This window comes from Zosterops lateralis (genome assembly GCF_965231275.1).
Source record: "Zosterops lateralis genome assembly, chromosome: 1".
NCBI classification, from domain to species: Eukaryota; Metazoa; Chordata; class Aves; order Passeriformes; family Zosteropidae; genus Zosterops; species Zosterops lateralis.
The window spans coordinates 92399280-92421762 of record NC_139762.1 but is presented as its reverse complement, the minus strand read 5'-3'; the positions used below and the strand labels follow the sequence as shown (position 1 = coordinate 92421762).

The window sequence follows — 22483 nt, the reverse complement described above, 5'->3', positions numbered from 1 at the left end:
AGATGGGCTTTTTGTTATTAAAGGAGGTGGTTGTTTTGAAGCTGTTCAGAGGTTAGGAATGCTGGCAGTCATCTGGGGCGACTAGTTAGTGGTCTGGGCACAGGTGAGGAGGTCACAGCACAAAACAACCATTTCTTTTGTGCCAATGCCTTGCTGGTGCTTCAGCTCAAGGGAGGTGCTTCAGAAATTACTTACGTCTGTTAGGAGGGGCATCATACTTCTATGACTTTGCTACTTTGTCATCACAAACTTGCATCTTGTGAGAATTAACTCTCTAGGTTGTTGTTAATTTAAGGGAAATAAAACAGTTTTGTCAACAAATATTCACAGATTAATTATTTGGTAAAGCTTTTGCAAGTTTGCCCTAAAGTAATTAAGTATTAATATAATAACAGAGAGAGACAGGGAGATAACAGCTACCTGCGTGCTTCCAGGGGATAGATGGCTAACTAGGGCATGTGCTTCATTTTACTTGCAGTGCAATGAACTGGACTGACCTGACTAATTTTCTGAGTCTTTAAGGAATGCAGGTTTTGTTTTAGCCTTTTTTGCCAGTACTCCTAGAGACAGTCTTAAATGCATAAACCTATGTGTAATTTTAATTGACATGTTAAACTGAAAATTTGTGATAAAAGTTCTCTTAGGCCTTAAGGCACAGCATTACTATTCTGCAGAACTGTATTTCAAGTAAGAAAGAATTTGGATTCTAGATCTGAAGCCCGAAGTTGTTTTCATAAGACTGTCACAGAAATTTATTAATGAATTGTGGGGGTGAGCTGGGCATAGTGTTGGAGACTGTGGTGATGAAAGATATCTTTTGTACACCCATATTTTACAAGGAAAAAAATTGTTGCGAACCTTAGGAATCATCCATCAGAAGTAGCTGAAGGTAGATGGTGATCCTGTTGATGGAAGAAGAGGAATAATACCTGGCTTTGGCTGCAGTAATTGGCGGCTGTACTCAAAAGAGTACTCACTGCACTGACTGTTCACCAGGTGGACTTGAGGAGGTGCCATCTCTCCACAGTCACTGTTTTGGCTGGGAATACCCTGCCAGAAACCAGTTGGGAGCTTCTTGTGTTTGGGTGATTTTAAGGACTTCCAATCCTGTACCTCACAGCTGCACAATAGGGCATGTGCTGCTGGTACAGGTCTGAACATCCTGTGGGGACAGAGAAGAGGTGAATGTGAGGTTAAACACAACAGATTTGTCCAAGGAATATCTTGATTTCACAGAAACTTTTTCTTCAGGATGACCTTCCAGATGCCTTGTGATCTCCTCAGGGTTACTATAGCCAGTGTAAACAAGTTATAGGAGAATGCAGAAATAATCTTTTTGAAGTTTTTAAATTATTTTTTCCAGGCCAAAGGACTATGTAGGATCACTGTATAACTTAGATTGCAGGGGACCAGCTAGTCTAACACCCTGCTCTGAGGAGGCTCAGTTAGATCAAGTTCATCTGACCACTGATCAGGATCTACTGACCATTTTTTTTTAGTGTCCTTTAATTAGGGTAAATTAATGTCATTTAACTGAAGTCTGTCAATAATATGTCTTGAAAGTGGGCTTGAAAATTAAACCTTGTAAGAAATAAAAATGCAATTATAAGCTTTTTTTTTTTTTTTTTAACTAACACCCTTTCCCCCCCTCCAACCTTTATCAGGTAGAGGCATTGTTTTACTCTCTCAAACATTGCTATGCAAGGTTAATTAGTCAGATAAGCAATTTTCTTAGTGGCAGTTCTGTAATTGTACTTTGTATGGTACTGCTCATCTTCAACAGGAGAATAAACTGAAAGTCTGTTAGTTAATCTGAAAAGCATGCTGAAACTCCTGGTGAAATAACTTTCCAGCTAATGCATGGTTCATGTTTAAAATATGTACAGTATTTTTACTGTGAGATGCAGTGACACCATTTGTACACTAACAGCTTCATGACTTAAGTATTTTTTATGCAAAGCACAACATGAACTTCTTCTGTGGAATAACTTAGTTTACTTGGATGAATTTAAGGTGGTCACTTTTCACATGCCCTTGAGATAACTGCTATAGAGACTGAAATATTTAAACAATTCCTTAAACTGCAGACCCCAGAAAGGCATTTTCCTGTGAATCTTGCTCTCAAAGGCAGGAGTGTCTGTGTGAATCCAGGTCCATTCTGTGATCCTTAGCATACAGACTAAGCAGAGGAGTTTCCTTCTACCCACTTCTCTTTTTACCAGGCTGCTTGCTTACACAGTACCTTTCATTATCTGTCACTTTTAGCACTTTTTATTGCTGTCAAGTTCAGCTGAACTGAAGTAAAATCCTCCAGAGAGAAAACTGATGTGCCAAGAGTGGCTTATTAACAAAACTCCCTTACTAGAAAAGCCTAGGCTGAAAAACCACTCTCTTGCACTGTTGCTTTCATGTTTGTACCTAAGGTTAAGGCAGTGTATTGAATATTAAAATACTCCCCAATTCAGACTTTTAGGTAAGGAATGTGTAAAGTTATAATCCAGCCCTGAAAATACAGTCTAATATCCAAGATGGTGTATCAGGCTTGCAGCAAGAAATTGCCTTCTGCACAGTTGACAAGAGTTGAGAATCAGAAGTCTCTTTTCTCCAAAACATGGAAGTATGGGGAGTCATTGTAAACAATTAATTCATTCTGAATGTTGTGCTGATGGACATGAAGTGAAACAAAGATTAGAGTAAATGGAACAAATAATTTGATTTTTTACCATATTAGTATTATTTTTTTCATATTATTTCTGTATTACTATTAGTGCTTTCACTGAACCAGTTGGAGGAGGAAAATACTCTGCAGATTAATTATTTTGTTTGATACATTGGTCTTGTTTCTCTTTCAGATGAAGTGGACTACAGCAATTTTGGGACCAATACACTGTCGAGGAAGAAGAAGGCTCTGGTGACGCTGCGCAATGACAACCTCCGGCGGCGTCCCCACATCAACATCAGCATGCCTCATGATTTCAGACCAGTGTCTTCCATAATCGACGTGGACATTCTACCCGAAACACACCGGAGAGTGAGGCTGTACCGGCACGGCTGTGAGAAACCCCTGGGGTTTTACATCCGCGATGGCACCAGCGTAAGGGTGACTCCCCACGGGCTGGAAAAAGTACCCGGTATCTTCATCTCCCGTATGGTTCCTGGTGGCTTGGCAGAGAGCACAGGCTTGCTGGCTGTGAATGACGAAGTCCTGGAAGTTAATGGCATCGAAGTAGCGGGAAAGACTCTTGACCAAGTCACAGACATGATGATTGCCAACAGCCATAATCTCATTATCACGGTCAAGCCAGCAAACCAGAGGAACAATATTATTCGGAGCAGTAGGATGTCTGGTAGCTCAGGCCAGTCTACAGACAGCACTGCGAGTCACCACAGCTTGTCTACATCCCACGTGCTGCAGAACTTCCATCCTGATGAAATGGAGAGCGATGAAGAGGCTGACATTGTCATCGAGGGTGGTCTGGAGCCACAACACATTCCTAAACTGCACAGCCTTACTTCCAGTAGCCTCTCTCGAATCAATGGCAGCAGCCTTAGCCACAGACTTCAAAGGGACCTGGTGCTCAACAACAACTCTGGCCGAGAAAGCAACGGCAACATCCACAAATTACTCAGTTCCTTAAAAACTGATCCCCGACACAGTCTGGTTATCCCCAGAGGAGGTATTGAGGAGGACGGAACAGTCATTACACTTTAGTAGCAATTTCTGCAATTCTTCTTACAGTCTTAAGTGCCAATTGGGACAATTGACTTGTGCAACACATGCACAAAACAGGAAGCTGATATTCTCACAGACCTCACGGGTGCAGAAAATTGTTGCTTTCTAGGAAACGTGGCATCTGGAGTTAGACATAAAACTGTCATGCACTGCAGAATTTGTCAGGAGAAAGCCAGACTGCAAAACCTGGTTTATGTCCCAGCCCTGGAGTGAGAACACAAATTTGTTTAAGATCTAAGCAGTCTTACAGGCTACCCATGGCAGTGTTATATATTCAGGTTTGAAAGCATGGGTAGATGTATTTATACATGCATGTATATGAATTAGATTTTAATAGTAACAGATGTGTCTATTTGAAGTGGAACCTGGTTTTCTTCTAATACCAGCTAGGGAGAGAGTGCTTCTTAATAGCCATCTCGTCTTCTTCTGTTACATACAGCCCTTCTGCCTACTTGTTTACACCATCTTCCCAGCGTTATGTCTAATCCAGACGAGCTCAGTAAAAGCAGCCGTTTCCTATTCCGGTAGTAACAGCGTTCGGGAGACGCTGCAGACACATTTTCCAAAGGAAACTAGAAATCCATATCCATGTAAACCGCGCGGCTGCCGGGCCATGGGCGCCACCTGCCGGCCGGCGGGGGCAGCGCCGCTGCCTTCTTGGATTCTCTTACCATATTTATTAGATAATACCTCCTTTTTTGTTGTTGTTGTTTTTGTTGTTTTTCCCCGCTCCGCATCATCTCTGTTTTTTTCAAAATCATGGTTCGTGTGAGTTTTAGGCGTGCAAGCCTCAGAGCTGATACAGCCCTTGCTGTACCTTTGGGGCGACCCGAATCCACAAGGTCTTTCCTTGGCAAGAGATTGCCCTATGGAGGGGAGGGGTGCTGACTGACTCTCAAGCCTAACTTAGAATAGTTCTGTTATTTTTTGACTCCTCCGGTAATAAAGCTTAATGTCTACACAGGACTTCCAGAAAGCTAAAATATACTGGATATTTGTGAAGGTCAGACGCCTTTGCTGGGTGGCCAGGTGGCCAGTGAGTGACCAGTGACTTTGAGTCAGTACCTGTCTGCTTCTGGAAACACCATGACTTTTATGAAAGTGGTCTAATCTAAAATATTTTGTTATATCTTGATCAGTGTAAGGAACAAAATATAAATGTTTTAAAATGTATTTTTCTACTTTTAGCTTGTGTCATTTGCTCTTTGTTTTTAACTTTGTAGTACATTAAAGCTTTTTTTATATGGTGGAATAGACATTTCTTAAATATTTTATGAATATGAAAATTCAGGAGTCTTGGTTTGGAAAAATTACATTCCGTTTTGGAATCTGTAATGGCTGGAAAAAGGATGTGTGGACTAATTAATTGTCGCTAATTTAGAATACCTGTGGAACAACCAGTCTTCTGCTCATGGTTAAATATCTTTGGGACATTGAACTTAGTTTATTTCTTTTAGATTTGCTTTAAGAGTTTATTTTAAAAGTTTTTCACTTACTCTAATTAAAACTTTTCTAGGTATCAAAGCAGCTGTAGAGCTGTACTTACTTTTCCCAGCACAGTAAGAATGGAACATTGATCCTGTTCATCTTAAAACTGTGTCTGTACTTTACCAAAGGTTTTCATTAATAAAAAAAAAAAATCCGATTATTGGTGCAGTAAAATAAACGAGTAGCTGGATATACTTCAGTCAATCAGACCATTTTATCTGGAAAAAAATGTTACACCTTAAATAAGACTACTTGGATGAATAAGTGGATTTGTTTGGCTGAAGTTAGTCATTTTACCTTAGTTAACTGATGAAAATGTGACCTTGTCTGCAATAAAATGTTCACTGTCTTACTTCTACTCTGCATTTCTTCCCGGTGCCTCAAGCATTTTTTGTGGAAGTATCTCCCCTCCCTATGAAAACAAGGCCTCAGGTTGAGGTGGCTCTAAAACTACGCAATCATTTTAGCGCAGTGGGGTTTTTTTCAGCGCTGCTTTTACTAAAGGTTCCTGTTATTCTGATTTCCATGGGAACCAAGTAGCTTCCTGCCCTCCTCACAGCATGGCCTGCTGCAGACCTGGGGAAAATAAACACACACACACACACACACACACCAGCTTCTATTCTGAGCGCCCCATAGCCACAGGTGAAGCTGCGTTGTGCAGTGTCCGCTCACAGCGAGCTCCCTTCCCAGCTCGGGCCGGAACGGGAGGAATCCGCGTGGAAAGGCGGCAGAGCCGCTCGGGTTTCCCAGGCCGGGCCCTCGGCTGTGGGGTTAACCCGGGGCTCTCGGGGTGTGCCTGAGGGAGCAGCGGCCCGCCGGCCCCCGCTAAAGGCCAATCCTCCACAAACGCTCCCGCACATGGAGCCGCCTCCCTTTCCCAGCGCGCAGCAGGGGCGGAGCCCGAGTTTCCTCCAGCCAGGCGCGATTCCCTGTCCCGTGTGCGCTCCGCCCGCTCCCGCCCCCGCCGGGTCATGTGAGGGGCGGAGCGGGCCGGGCCATGGCGGCGGCGGCCGGAGCGGGGGAGCGGGCTGGGGCCGAGCTGCCGGACACCGGCCCCGGCGCGGACAGCGGGAACGTGTCCCAGAGCCAGAGCAGAGCCTCCGGCCTCGGCGAGGCGGAGGACGAGGACGCCTCGGAGGCGTCGCTCAGCGCCACGGCCGCCGCCTACTCGGCGTACCTGCTCGCCGACCGCAGCCTCTTCAGCGAGCAGGTGAGGGGGGCCGGGCCGGGCCGGGCCGGGGAGCGCGCACAGAGCCCCGCGCAGGGAAAGGGCCTGGCGGGAGCGCCGCCCCTGGGGCTGGACACGCTCCCGGGCTGGGGCCGGGCAGGACGGGCCCTACCGGGGGCCGCGTCCCTTCGCTGAGCGAAGCCGAGAGAGGGGAAAGCCATGGAATTCCTGTGGGACCGGCTGTAGTCTGACCCGTGTCTGTACTCAGTAGCCTTGTCTGCGGGACTGGCTGGGGTTTTGTGTGTGTGTGTGTTTTGAAGCACTTTAAGTGATCTGTGTTTTGCAGATAGAAAGCTTAGACAAGAGTCTAGAAGACTTACTGACCAGGGTGGATGAATTCGTGGGAATGCTGGACATGGTATGTATAATTTACACATGGTTGTGTTTCTGAACTCACATTAAACACAGTTTGATCGCTGTTTGTAGGGAAGACACACAGAGAAAGAAGCTTTTAGTCTAGGCATGTTCCAGTATGAAAACACATTTGATAGTCGGATGACTTACTTTGGTAATCAGGTAACTCAGGGTGAAAACTGCCAAGCTTTCATGTCAGAGCAAAATGTGCTCATATAGCTATAAAGTCGTAGAATCATATAGAACTTCTTTGTTTGGAAAAGACCCCGAAGATCATCACATCCAACCATTAACCCAGCACTGCCATATTCACCCCTAAACCATGTCCCAAAGTGCCACATCTTCTAAATACTTCCGGGGATGGTGACTGAAACACTTCCCTGGGCAGCCTACTTCAATGCTTGACAACCCTTTCAGTAAAGAAATTTTTCCTAACTGCATGTTTATGTAGTTGTATTTGTATTCTTTTCTGTGTATATGCACAGAATCCCATTTTGAATGGTGCAGTGACAGAGGTTTTAAAGAACAGATATTCTGCTTATTCTTAAAAATTCATAAAGACATCCTTTGTTGGTTTTATAATGAAAGTATCTAATTGGAGTTCCCAGACCACCAAAGCTGAATTTGTCTTTAGGGGACCCTCTTTTCTGAAAGGCAGCTTTGTTTTCACTTTTTTCATGAGGTTAGATGGGGGAACTGAATGGAAAGTTCCTGTAAGCTGACATTGGTAGATAGGCTGTCTTTTAAAGTGTGGCAGATATTGTTTTCCCACACAATTCTGTTCTAGGTTTGGGGGGTTTTTTAATACCAGTAAACTAAGATTTTTGTTTTTCAAGATTTTTGACTTTTTCAACAAACCCGAGGAAAAGTATAGGTAGTAAAACTTAAGATAAAACTTTAGCTTAATATATTTAATTCTTTAGTGTGTCTTAGAAGATGTTCCATCTCAGTTCAGAAGATTAGCCTATTTTTAAATTTAAATATAGAGGCAAATATTAGTCTCTGCAAAATACGTTTTCTACAAAGTTACTTGGAAACTGTACAAAAAGCTATAGCATATTTATTTTAATTTAGTGTTTTTATGTTAATTTATTCAGGTATTTTTAAACTGAATTTTAGTCTGTTCATTGGAGCACAGTTCTAGTTTCCACAATAAAATCTACCAAACATTTTGTTTCATTCATTGATTTTTGTATTATTTCCTTCATTGTTTTTAGATTCGAAGTGATTCCTCTCAAGTTGTCAATGAAAGTATACCTCAAATTTACACAAAAGCTACAGAAATGAGGCAGATATATAGGAAGATTGACAAACTAGAGGTATGTATTTGCTGTCTTCTGGATGCATTTTGTTTCCTAACAGAGGGAAAAGTCAATGTCTGCATATCTCTGTGTGTGTGTGCACCCATGTGGAGTGAGCTCAGGTGAGTTCTGCTCTCCATGTCCCCACTGGGTTCAATACTTCAGAATTAATAAAGAGGACTACATTTATGAAGAATTTTTGGGGACTGTGGGAATTCCAGACACGTTTTAGATATTTTTTTAACATATTAAAAATATATATAATTTGTTCATCGACTGTTTGAAGCAAGGCAGTTTTTTGTCTTAGCTTTCAAAGTTTCAGAAACAAGTAGAATGAGAGATGTCTTGATCCCCAACAACGCTTCAAAACTGTGGTTCAGATCCTTGGTCTTTCTTCTGGTAGTAGAAAGGCAGATAGAAGTCTAGGTTCTGAAAACTCCAAATTAGTTATTTGAAACTGGAAAAGGAAGATTATTTTATTAGATTTAACCTGGTTTTATTAGATTTAACCTGGCCTTTTAAGTATCCCAAGTAATTTCTAGCATTAAAATGGACTTTTAGGCAAAAGGGAAATAGAGCATTTTTAACTCCTCATTTAAGGAAGGAATCTTTCACCATTGTTTTGCAATACATAATACCATTTTATTTTGTTAGTGAAAATGTCATATTTATTTTGTTGGGGTTTTTTGTCACACTAGGCTTTTGTGAAAATGATTGGAAATAGCGTGGCTGGACTGGAAGAACGGGTCACTAAGGCAGAAACAGACCTTGGAGCTTTTCCGAGCACTTTCAAGAAAATCTTGCACACAATCAGCATGCCTTCCTTCCTTAATGTAAGTAAAGTTTTGCTGACCAGCTTAGTTGCTCTGCATACTAGAGTAGATGATGAAAATAATGTTTGTTACACGTGTATCTGAATGTAGCTGTACATTTTTTATATACTTTATTAGGATTTTTACAGAGTTCTCAGGCATCTTTACAAAAAATCGAAGGAAACAACCAAACTTAAAAATAAAATTTCTTACAAGGATTTGTGAAAGATTGCAAAAGAAGGCCGAGCACACAACAAAATGAATGTGAAGGACACAAAAAAGCACACAATGCACAAGCCTTTATACTAAAGCACCCCTGATCTCTGGTGGTATGCAAAGCAAGTAGGAAAAGCCTGTACAGGCAACACTGTTAAAGGATCCTTCTGCATTGATAACATCACTGTGCAAATATTAACAAAAAAAGAAAATGAAAGCTAATTGGCACAGTATTTTTAAAGTAAAAGTCATGTTTATATTCAATCCACACAGTTTGATAATCACGTTACCTACTGCCTTGGTAAACTTTCTAACGATGCAGTTTTCTCTGTTTTTCCTTGTGGACTGTTCCCTTACAAAAGGCGTGAGGTGCTCTCTCTGGTATATTTCAAAGATGCCTTATCTAACACTGAACTGTCATTATGCCTTGGGTTTAAAATAACATTTTGGTTAAAAAAAAATCAGCTGAATACCTGATGCTTCTTGACATCACCTGGCAGTACACCATTTTTAAGTTCTACTCTTTTGCATCTTGTCAGCTCACAGATTGTTTTATCTTTTCATATGTTCATCCTGTACTAACTCAGTTTTCTGTATTCTGGTAAGAATGATGAAAAAAATAGTTTTGTAGAGGGGGAGAGGAAGAAGGTTGTGGCTCCTCAAGATGTTTTTCTTCCTACATCTTCCAAGCATGTATGGCAGCAGAGAAAAATACATACAAAAAGAGCATGTGTTGTCTTGTTAAGGCTCAGTTCAAGGAACTTGTTTTTCACTGCTCTTTACTGTGCAGTCTTTAAGTTAGTTAATATCTCATTCCTTCATTTTTCTTGGTATTTAAGTTTAGAGTTCTGTCATTTTTTTCTTTTAAAAATCTCTCGAAACAGCACAAAGCTGCACTTTATGGGCCAGTTACAAAATCAAAAACAGCACAAGTTGCCTTGAACAATGTTGATCAGTATTTTCCATTTTTTTTCTAGAAGTAGTTATCAACCAAGGAATTACAATTTTCACTTTAAAAGTTTGATAGTTCTAAGAAAGTACCTTTTTTAGTGTTGTGTGGGAACATTTTGTCAAATTAGCACTTTTTTCCACAATTTAAAAGGTAGAAGATCTTTGAAAGTGTCATGAAGGTGAACCTGGCATCTCCAGTGGTTTCTTAGTTTGATTATGGATAGCAATAAAATAACCCTCAGAACTTCCTGGCATTATTTTATTCACTAAAAGGCAGGTTACTGTTCCACGGTGGTTCTGGGTGTTGCATAGTAAAATACCTACTTTCAGTAGTAAACACAAACATTTGTGAATGAAAATGCCTATAGAGATTTCTCCACATGCCTGATATTTAACTAGCTCAATACATCAATGGTAAAATGCATGGTTTGGAAAAGAAGGTTATTCTGGTGTCATGATTTTCACTGTAGCTGTAGTTCACATTTTACTGCTAGTTTAAATTTACTCAGGTTCCCTCATTCTCTTCCCATTTAAATGTATCTGTTTCTTTACACAAAGGCTGTATTTTCTGTTTCTCAAGGCGTGTATTTATAATCTCCCTTTCAGATTTTGCCCAAAGTTCTTCCCTTGTGAATATCAGGCATTGTAAAGAACAGTACTATAAGACTTCTAATATCACTAAGAATGTAGACTCTCAAAAAGTATAAATGTCTGCTAAGCAGCTGCAAAAATAACTAATGATAAATGTGTGCTTAGGCAATCGTGGGTAGTGTGCCTGCCTATAAATTCCCTCACTGGATTGAAATTACCCCCTTCTTGCACAGAGGCAAATACAAATCCTGTTAAATCCGTGTCAGGAGTTGCAGAAAACCTGTGACCTTAGTTTCCCATGCTTGCAGGTGGTTATCTGATAGGACAGTGCAGGGTAGGAAATGATTTTAAAAAACAGAACTTTGATTTTAAAGGTTGCTTTTACTTTTGGCAAAATTTGTGATACAGAGAACACTCATAATATACACTGTTTATAGATCAGATCTTTGTATTTTTTAATTTCATTGCAACTTGAATTGCAAAACAAACTTAGAGAAATTAATGGTATTGTAAAGTTAAAGACATAAATTAAAATATCAGCAATTTTGTATACAGCAGGAAAATTTGTACTTACTTCATATGGAATACAAGTATACACTCATCTGAATATTGAGAAGTTTCCTCTTTGTTTTGTAGGTGTGGTTACTTATATTTTTATTTTGGTGCTGTAAAACCATTCTAAACTCCAAGGCTACAAATTATGTTTGGTATAATTTCAACTTTATTATTGAGGAAGGCTAATTTCCTCATTCCAAATTGACAGGGCTCTACAAAATAGTTCATCAAAACCTTTTTGTTTCTTGAAAAGAATTTTTAATGAATAAAATCTTGATTTTAAGCATTCTATTTAATGTCAGGCATTGAAAACATACCGTGTCTGTGTTGTGTTGCAGCGTTATTTACACACAGCAAGGCTGACACAGTAATCACTGGTGGTCCTTGATGTTGTCTCTTTCAATGAGCCATTTGACATAGCAAAACAATGTACAGTTAATTTTTAAAAGAAACATGTAAACCTTTCCTGAAAAACAGTGTAACAGCTCTTTTCCAGTCCACTGCCAGATTATTTTTAACAATATGTCATATGAAGAAGCTCAGCAGAAGCAGCAACCTTCTTGAAAGAATCATTTGCTAGGTGTGTTTGCACAGGAAGACTTTTTGAGTAACTAAATGAGAAGCCAGGCCCAGAGTTGACTCAAAAGAAGTGGCTGAGGAGAATTTGAGGGCTGGAGCAGGAAAGGTGAAGGTTACAATGACTCTCCCATCTGCTGGATGGTACAGTTTGGCTCCTGCAGTGCTGGCAAGTCATACATGTTCCAGGACTGGGTCTGTTTAAGTGCTGAAATGGCAAAGGTCAAAGGCTGCATTTCTTCACTAACATTAGGAATATGCCAGACTCATCTGAGCTATGATTAAGAATTTATTCAGCTAAGGAGATATGCCTTAGAAACTTTCCTTGTTTTGCAATTTAGCTCTGCAGTCTTTGTTTTAAAATGCTTCATGAAAAAGGCAAAAAATAAATTTATCTGTTTTGCAGAAATCGTCTTCCTCACGACAACAGCAGACCCTCTATGAACCTCCAGTCCTCTTCAAGACTGAAGACTATTTTCCATGTCTTAATGAAGCACCTTATTGATGATTTTTGCATTGGGATTGATGTGAATCAGCTGGAATAGAGAGAGCCAAGTGAACAAAAGGAATGCCAACCTCAGAACAGCTGCATTTTCTAAGCACTATTGATGGCATATTGCCATTCTGATTCTCATTGTCTTCCTTCAGGCAATATTTTCAGGTAATCTTTGTTTGTGCACATTATTTCATAAGCCTTCCTAAAACACCATGTAAGTTTTCAGATTATTCTGGGGAAGGAATTTAAGAATATTTTTGCATTACATTTTTTTTAATATGGAAATAATAGGAAACATACTATTGTATGTAAGTTTTTTAACGCATAAATATCTGTGTTGCTGCAAGTGTAAGTAGCTATACCACAAGGATGGGGCTTTATTTGTCTTTTTTCATAATGTGCTGATTGAGGTGAAAGAAAAACTATGCATAAAATCATCTATTCCAAGGTTTTAAGCCTGGTCCCTGCAGTTTGTAAAGACAAATGCACCACAGTGGGATGTGCTTGTTGCAGGAACAGGACTTGGAAGATCATCAAGGAATCAAGGGCATGGTTCAATGCATGTGATGTAGTCCTAGTTCACAGAGCAAACATCCTGCCTCCACTGATGATCCTCAGGTCACAGTGGCCCAAGCTTTTAATTAGTGCATCTTTGTATTGTTTGATGTGTAACCAGGTGGGCATGAAATAGATTTATGTATATAGAGAGATGTATAGATGTATAAAACCTGCTGTCAAAAAGAACAAGTATCTGAGTTGAGGGAGGGATGACTGGACTGAACCTTGATCAGGTACCTGACCAGATTGCTTTTCCTTCACAACTTTCTGTGGTTACTGAGGCTTCCCATGCTGTTTGCAATTTATATTATCAATAAACTAATAGCTGGCTAACCCCTGTTGTGGTCTTGCATTTCCCTGGACAGTATTGACCCACCTAGCAGGTGTTACTGATGTATTTCTCTGAACAAGTTTTATCTCTGCTGCTCTATTGCCAATGTAGCTCATTAACAATACTCAAAATTCAAGTCTGGGAGAAATGCTTTAGAGAAACAATATTTCTCTAGATTTCATGTTGCATGCACAAAACAGGTATGGAGTTGCAGAGCAGAGATTATATATTGATAGATCCTGTCTCAAAGACCAGCAGGGATTGGGTTCTAAACATCTTCAGTATCTGAAGCAACATTTATTAAAAATTAAACCAAAGATTTTCAAGTCAAAGTTAGTAGGCTCCAAAAGCAGTTATGATGTAAAACCTACCTGAATTTTAACCTCAAGACTCTAGAAAAATAATAACATATAAACAGACAGAAAGAAACAGACATGACTTTGAAGAAGAGCTCCCCTCCCATTCTCCTTGTTTTAATTTATAATTCATTATTCAGGTGTTCCACTGGAGCAACAGTTGCGTTTCTGAAAGGCATGGTGTAGCAACATCAGGCTACAGTCAAATACTCTTAAACATACTAACAGTGGTATGAAAAAAAAAAAGGTATCTTTAGAAGAACTTTCTAATTAAATTAATCACCTTCTCAAATAACTTTGTCCTCCACTGTGTGGAGCCAAAATGCAGTTTCTTTTAAACAGATGATGATTGAAAGATAAATAAAGATTTTAGCAAGTTTATATAGGTGAGTATTTTTTTGCACAGTATTGTTCATATTAATGAGAGTGAAAATTCATATATTTTGAAGTGTGCATTTTTTTTTGAACTGTTGAATGAAAAAAAAGTTATATCTTCAAGGCACACCACAAACAAAAATCAGACAGTTCCTATAGTTAGTATAGTTGGAAATTCTCCAAAATACTTTTATTACTGAAAATAATGGACAATATATCGAAAATTTTTTAAGGAAATGCTATAAAAGTACAGACAATAAAGTTGAGGCTTTTAAAAAATACATGGTACAAAATACCAGTTCATCTGTTATGAAATTAAGCTCATGGTTATGAAATTAAGGCATTCTCATGATACTGACAGAATGGAGTCTGCTAGTTTGTTTGTGCCTTGGCTGTCTCCTTATTCATGGTCAGTGTCATGACATAGGAATAACATAAAACACATCCCAAGTGTTCACACTTGGTAAAGAAAGACCCAAAATATTCTTTTTTTCTGTCTGCTGTTACCTTGGATTAGTGTAAAACCAGTAATAACTGTATTATGAAATAGATTCAGGATTAACTGGGTTTGATAGCTGTAAACAAAGTCTGAATCTCAAAATCACTGAAACCAATATTCACAGCCCCAGAAGGCTGTACTTCTATTTCTCCCTACACAACATTTTTCCTCTTGCCCGAGTTCCAAGATACAAGCCAGTAACTATGGGGCTACATCACCTGTTTTCAACATGAAGAGCTCTTCATCTAGAACTGATGTAAAGGAAGGTGTGGTTACTGTACTGAGCTGCTAAAGGTTGGGTATCAGGCACATGAAATGAGCTAGTGCTCAATATCAACAAAGGAGTCTGCATGCAAATCTTACTTCTGTGTCGTTAAGCAAACATTTTAAAGCAATCCTAGCAAAAGTGATGCTAAAAGTTTCTGTATTCTTATAGTTATGTACATTTTAGGCCAATGTTGATTAGCATTAGCCTAATGCTAATTGAAACTAATGCTTCAGCTTTCTAAAAATTACCTGTTTGCCATACAATGTATGTCAATATGTCACAGAAGCTGCATTCACAAAATACTCACAGTGAGGTTATGTCACAGTCACGTTGGACTGAATGTTAGAGGTCTACACTTTTCATAGCTCCTGGACAAAAATCAGTGTGATCTGTCTTACATAGATGTTTAGATAAATGATAAACTATGCCTGAAGTTGGTGCATATAGATTGAGATTTGTATTTAATTATTTTTGGACTGGCAGATTTTGTTCCAGTCAAGCAGTGCTGCTGCAACTGCAATAAAGCCCAAAGAAATTACAGAAGGGTGCAGATGACTGAAATGAAAAGAAACAGGCTTGATGGTTTATCTGATCAAATAAGATAAATTACTTAAAGATGCACTGGATTACATTGACATCAAAACCTATGGCATTTCATTACTTCTGCTGACAATAACCTTCAAGATTAAGTAGTTTTACCTGCAATACTAAGAATTAAGTAGCAAACTTAAGCTGTAAAGAGTGATTCTGAGTGGAAGATCTCCCAGAATGAGAAGGAAAAGCAAGATAGCTTGCACCTTCATCTGTGAAAAGAACTTTATATTCACAATTGGTAAATAAGGTTCCCATTAAAAAAAAAAAAAAAAAAAAAAAAAAAAAAAAAAAAAAAGTGATTACTTTTTTAAACTTCCTCACATTTTGTAGAAGAGAAATCTCATCTTGGACCAGCTACTTATAAAATCCTTGAAAAGCCAAGATTCCTGTCAGGTACAGCTATGGTCAAAGAGGACCATAAGAGGAGTCAGTACCTTTCTGGCCACTGCAGCTAAATCCATCAGGGACGAGGAGTTTCCAGCTGCTGGGATTCACATTCCTGTAGGAGCTGAGCTGCTGGCAGGCTGTGCTGCAGCGGCAGAGCAGAGGCTTTGTCCACTCAGCTGCTTTTGTTGATTCTGCTTCGAACCGATGGGTGGTGGTATAACCTAAAGATGGTAGTACAGACTCCAGCTGATCTCAGAGATTTTGGGAGTTTTCTTGGCTTTCTTGCTTGATTTTATCTACTCACAAACTCTTTCAATGCTAGCCATTTTTTATGATTGTGAAGAACTGTAAGGAGTATGTGAATGGTGAATGATGTCTTAAAAGTGCTAAGGAACAAGCAACACAGAAAAAAGGAGGACAGAAGGTGCTGCTCATGGGCAGTACAGTACAGTGTCAAGGAGACATAATGCAATCACCTATACATACAGAGTGTGAAAAGGAAAAATTGCAATAATGCCTTTGGGATTATGTGAGACTAAAGGATATGGTAGGGAAACTGAAATATCCTGTCTAAAATCTACATGGAAGACTCAAAATGATATTTCATATTTGTTGACTTTAATATTAGTTGTACATTCTTTGATGGACTACTAAAGTAATAAAAATACATTAAAATTGCATTAATAATCATTCCAATGTGCTATGTATATGGGACCTTAAATAGTACATTTAAAAAGTATATTGAAAATATATATTGAAAATTATATTGAAGATATATAAATGTGCTGACAAACTTAAGAAAATTAACTGAATGTTAGCAAGGATTTAATCAGGGAATTCTGAGTGAAAAGACAAAGAGACAGAATTCGTGCGGGGAAGTGCACTCATTGAGAAAAGAAGGATAAATATCCAGTTCAGTTTCTCATCTCCCACTGTTTCGGAAGCTGTAGGTTTCATGAGAATAGCTCAATGCCTACATTATTTAAAAATAAATTAATTGCCATCTGTTCCTTATAGGTGACACTGCCAGGAATTTCTTTACCAGTGAGAGGCCTAGAAAGCAACCTTTAAGGAAAAACAAAAGCAGAAATTTCCACAATCTAGGACCTTAAAAACTGAGGGCTGGCATTCATGACAGAAGCACCTGAGAACTGCAGACTGACAATAAAGCTGGTTCTAATTGATTAATTAGGAAAAAAAAAAAAAGGAATGGTAAGAGAGAGCCTTATGCAGGAATGGAAAAGACAGAAAATAGCATAGCCAGGAGATAAGCCAGGACACACTCCCAGGTGTGAACTCATGGTGACAGAGCTGTGAGCAGCATCAACAGATGAGGGCAAGATCCCTGAACTGAGAGGTATGAATGGAGATCCACAACAGACATGACATATATATGTGATGTTGTTATTTTTTCAGAGTTTAGGAGCCTTTTTTGTTCCCTCTAGTGTGCATTATTCCCAAGTACATAGTTTTAGGAGAGGCTATAACTGTACTAGAAGTTCTAGTGTGTGTGTCTGGACCAGGCTGCTGCTATTGCCTCTGGTTACTGCCTCTTTCTCAAAAGCAGTAGGACTTGTAGGTAGTTAGCTGGGTCATTGGACTGTTCTGCCTAAAAATCAGTCCTGCCAAGCCAAACAGTCCAGCCCCAGCACTGATGTCCTGGCACAAGGGTAAGGGGATGACACTCCTCTACTCCGAGCCACCCCCCTGAGAAGGCAGGCAAAGCACTTACCCTGGCAGTATCTCCTCATGTACAGCCGGGGAGATGCTTGCTATGGAATTAACATCTGTTTCCTTCATGTTTCTTGGATTAGCCCTTTTCTCTACAGGGATGGCTTTGCAATTTGATTGGAAACACAGAGGGAAGGAAGAACAGGAAAGAAATAAGGTACTGGGACTAACATTCTTGTTGTCATTGCAGAGATGTCTGTGTGTCCTGTTCAGAGGCCCGCTTTCAGCAACATTTTATCAACTAAAATGTGATGGTTCATCTGCTAGTGATAAGCAGTACCCTTATTCTTGGTGTCAGAGGTTGCTGGGAACTTTCTTAGAAGTGTGCCTGTTGTATCTAAAATCCAGTGTATAATTAAGCAAAAAAACCCCAAACCAAACAATATAATTGAACAAAAATTGTATTTTCTTTCTGGATTTATTAGCTTGACTTCTCCTGAATTTAATTGTGTTTCTGTAGTTGAAGGACAACACAAAGCAGTAATGCCAGAGGAATCTTGCCTAAGGAAAATCAAGTATGATGTTAGCCAACAAGGTAAATGAGCAGTGCCTTTGCAAACTCATTACATGTACCAGTGAGATAAGTCATGATTCTACTAAGTGAGTTGGATGAAACGATGGGGACACAGAGTCAATAATAGAAAGAGGTCAACGAAAGCAGGGTTATACAAGATACCAGTGCCCATCTTGAATAGCATTCTGTCTCTCATTAATTTGCACTATGGGACTGCTTCTGGGAGTAAAATGGATTCTTTTGGGATTGAATGCAGCCAGAGACTTGCTCAGGAGTTTAGCTGACTTGCTGCAATTGCTGTTGGGTATTCATTCCATGCTGCTGGCCCTGCACTAGTTTTAGGCCAAGATTAAACTCAATTAAAAATTAAGCTACAAATCTGCCGGAATTCTGCTGAAGTACTTGCTAGCTCAGACATAGCCCCAGGGTGGCAAAAAAGCACTCTGCAGGGGTAAAAAGACTGAACCAAAGTTCTGGGATAAATGCAGATATGATGGCGCTTGAATATGGACATTATGGGAATTGTGAAAAGCCTGATGTAAATGTTAGGTAGGAAAGCTGCTGCTGGAGAGGAGATGATGGAGCGACAGATACAGATCTAACTGGAGTTAGTTCAGTTCAGTTCAGGTGCACAAAGACAATTAAGGGACTGGAACATCTCCTGTGAGGAGTGCCTGAGCGAACTGGGATGGTTCATCCTGAAGAAGACTCAGGAGTGGTCTCATCAATCTATATAAATACCTGAAGGGAGGAAGTAGAGGAGGGGGAGACAAGCACTTTCACAAGCACCAAGCAGTGCCTGCTGGTAGGACAAGAGGCAGTGTGCACAAAAATAAAATCTCCTTGCCAAAGCACCTTCTCTGTTGCATCCCACATTCATATTTTTGAACCCTGTTCCTACAAGCTTCTTTTAATATCTCCTAATTCTTGTATTGGAGGACACAGTCAACAGTCATGAGCCATCTGTGTTGCTCATCCGCTTGTAGTAATGTCTGTTACTTCCTTTTCCATGATCTCTTCCATTGGCTGAAGAATCATAGAAAGGCCTGGGTTTGAAGGGACCTTAAAGATCATCTGGTTCCACCCCTCACCATGGGCAGAGATACTTTCCTCTAGAACAGGTTGCTTAAAGCCCTGCTATTTTGTGTATGAAGCTTCCACATCCTTTCTGCATTTCTCTGATGCTTTCCCATTTCTATTTGAGATCAGAAAACTAGGACTGCCCATGTACTTTAAGGCAGAAACAATCAGAGGTTTAAACAGTACCACAACCTGCATTTTTCCTGTTTCTTCTCTAGTTATTCCTCTGTATCAGATGTGCTTTCTTGTCTTGTTCTGAATGTTTAAACTGATGGTTTCCAGGACCTACCAGAGTTGTGTGATCTCATTTATGAGTAACTGCTCAAATTTACTTTCTGACTCATAATGTGGTTCATGTACAAGGATATTTTAATGTAATAGCTAAATCTGTGGCTGTTAAGCAGGAGCTACTTCCAATCAGTAGGATGAGGTTTTGCTAAAACAAAAGTTATGTGGGTCAGGTATAAAAAGTAGTAGATTGTGAGGCACTGCAGAAGAAGGTGAAATACAGGTGCTGCATTTGTCAGTGTGTTTGTGTGGGTATACCACTACTGGAGATCAGCAACTGGACTGAACCCCTTTGTGTATTTGTGCTCACCTGGGCTGTCATTTACCTTTTCTTATCATAGCTACAGAGCAGTGGTCCTGGTAAAATGGTCCTGAGGTACTGTGGTGAAGCAGAGAGCCCATGAAGCATGCTCCAGATACTGTTCAACCCACTTCAGCCTTGGAGGAGACAGGTAACACCTTGAGGAAACGACAGAACTCTCTTTCTTTTCAGTGCTCTCAAATCCTTCTTTGTGTCACAAGTGTGTCCAGGGTACCTTCTCCTCTGCCTCTTACAGAGCCCCTTTTCTCCCTGGGAGGGTGGAGGGGAAGCACGCTGAGCATCTGGACAGGTGGGAAGTGGCATTTCCTGTGGAGGCTCCTGCTTTAAGCTAGTTGAGAGCAACTAGAGTTTTAGTCTGATTCTTCCATGAAGCAAGAACCCCTGTAGTTCGAGCCGTGTTGGGGAACATCCCAAGTTCAAAGCGGGCATTTCACTGCCCTGCTCTGGTGAGATTAGTGCACTGTTACTCTCAGACATTTAGATGATCCTGAAGAATGTCAGCTGGGCCTCTCAAGAGAACAGCAGTGTTTGTGCTACACTCCTTTGGACAACAATACTCACAACATTTTGTTCCCCAGACCTTTGCTTGGCACCCAGTCCTTGGGACCATTGTTGGTTCCAACCCCCAATGTGGCGGAGAGATTGGAGCTAGGTGATCTTTAATGTCTCTTCCAACCCAAAGCGTTCCGTAATTCTATGATGATGATTAATCACGCGCTGCTTTTATCTTGCAGTGTGTAGGAAGAAGTTGAAGTCAATGACTATTCTGCAATCACAGTCTGGTGTTTTGTGTGTGAGGGTTTTGTGGATGTGGCCATCTAATAACAGCACAGTGCTGAGAAAAGAGGTATAGTCTTGCTTTTGCACTCTTCCTCTTTTCAGCTCAGTTCTTTTCATTTTCTTCAGCAACTGAGCATTATGGTCAAGCTAAAAAGCAGTATCTGGTCTTGCAAGGAAAATTAACATCTCCAACAGTGTTCAAGTTGACTTTTTGTGATCTGCTACACAACCTGGCTTAATTCACAGGTGAAATGGCAATAAAAATATAGAGCCCAGATGCAAAGCCTGGCATAACTGTAAGAGAAGGAATATTCTCAAATATTCTACCATCATTTTTTGCTATGTTTTCCTTTTACATCTTTAAAAATAAGCAGTTTTCTGGTTGACTGATACAGCTTTGTTCAGAAGTTTACAGTTTACTCATGGTTTTTGTAACTATATGTGATGTTATTCCTGTGTGATGGTTTTATTTAAATACTGTTGGTCCTTAGTGTCGCTTGTTAAGGGTGTCTGGGGAAAAAAGATTTGTTACATTTAGAATTGCTCACAAACCCTTTGTCTGCATGGTTTGACTTGTGGACAAACACTTGCTCAGTGTTGTATTTAAAAGCAGGATGGGATGCATTCACACCTCCCTGGCAGGGCCTGCCTGTGACAGTGTTGTCATGTGTCTGTCTCAGTCTGTGTAGACACTGTATTTTACCTGATAGATGCCGACCAGTTGAACGAATGAATGACTCAAAACATTGATGATGACAGGCATTTGCATCAACTGGACCCATCAGAGCATGCACACGTGGAAAGGTTCATCTCAGGTTTCCTTATATGTGTCTGAACCTGCCTGCCAGCAGTTGGGGATCTGCACAGGCAGCAGCTGGCTGGCTGTTACTTCCTTACTTGCACTGCTGCTGGAACAGAAATCTGCAGGCTGAAATCCATGATGCTACCAGGGCCCTTGCAACGGGCACACAGCTGCTGGGGACCCCTGCTTAGGGGGGTGCCCTTGCCAGATGGAGGGGAGTATTTAGCTGTGTGCAGGCAGACCTCTGGGAAGACAACAGGTAAACTGGGATCTGCCTGGGGCTCCTTCCTCTATCGAAAGACATCTGTTTAATCCTGAGTTTCTACAGATTTGGCCATATATGGCTGGCTGGTGGAGGGTCCTGGAGGAATATGGAAGGCTGTCGGCACACGGCTGTGAAGCCTGAGCTGGATGAGACAGCAGGCGGCAGCAGCAGCACAATCCCAGCTGAGCCCAGAAATCCACACTGCCACTTCCAGCACTGGCTTTGCCAGGTCCACAGCCCTGGGCAACCTGTGGGCACCACAGGGGTGCCTGTGGCTACCCAGGGCTGGTCACAATGCAAGCAGCAGGTCACTTGGGGCAGGCTGGTGCACAGCAGAAAGAAAGAGAGGTGCAGGAAGCTTCCAGAAGAGACAGGAAAGCAAAGAAGCACCAGAGGAAGTTATGAGACTGGGCATTAGGGTCAGTCACATCAAGGTAAAGAGAAGTGGCTGATGTGGGCAGTTGAAAGGAATTTGCTTTGTTACGAGAAAAGGGAAGATAGGATAAAAGGAGGAGGAATGCTTTGTCATCTGAATGGCCGAGTCAGTTTGACACCAAAATTTTAGCCACAGATTTTCAGGATGCAGATGAAATAGCTCTACTGCAGATGAGTTATCACTAACTGCCTGATTATAATGATTCATGCACTTCCTTTCAAATTCCATTTTTCCTTCTCATTTCCTTTCCTCCCTTTCCTGCTCTATAGCCTATTTCCAGAAAGAATATTTATTACACCAGTCTTTACTAGGTAAGTGTTACTTTTCTTAGACAGCTGTTTCTGTTCTGCTTTCCTTCTAACAGGAAGATGAAACAATTAAAAATTAGTCAGTCCACACTGCACCTTTTTTTTCTCCTTTTCCAGAAACATTTAGTAGGTGTGGCCATAAGAGGCAGAATACTGGACTCCTCTGACTGCACAGGGCATTTCTGTAGCTGTAATGTAATTTCCAATGTCCACTATTAGATAATACCAGTGTCAGCCTAATGTTTTCTCTGTGTAAAGGAATCATGCTTTTGGATGTGCTTTGAC

At 40.5% G+C, this 22483-nt stretch overlaps 2 protein-coding genes across 3 annotated transcripts in view; both read left to right on the top strand.

Annotated features, from left to right (window-relative positions):
• The window catches only part of PARD6G (par-6 family cell polarity regulator gamma), a 65534-nt gene extending 59969 nt beyond the window's left edge, over positions 1-5565 (top strand). For both annotated transcript variants that reach the window (XM_083878662.1, XM_083878663.1), the window contains exon 3: positions 2853-5565. In XM_083878662.1, the coding sequence (XP_083734788.1) occupies positions 2853-3712 (860 nt within the window). In that variant the 3' untranslated portion in view covers positions 3713-5565. The remainder of the gene's footprint in view (positions 1-2852) is intronic.
• A 656-nt stretch (positions 5566-6221) lies between these two features.
• On the top strand, positions 6222-13195 carry LOC310919873 (biogenesis of lysosome-related organelles complex 1 subunit 4-like; the record flags this gene model as incomplete). Its single annotated transcript, XM_083879451.1, has 5 exons — positions 6222-6434; positions 6739-6810; positions 8024-8125; positions 8806-8940; positions 12215-13195. The coding sequence occupies 5 exons, from the start codon at positions 6222-6224 to the stop codon at positions 12311-12313; spliced, it is 621 nt and encodes a 206-aa protein (XP_083735577.1). The 3' UTR covers positions 12314-13195.
• Between the last annotated feature and the right edge of the window lie 9288 nt (positions 13196-22483).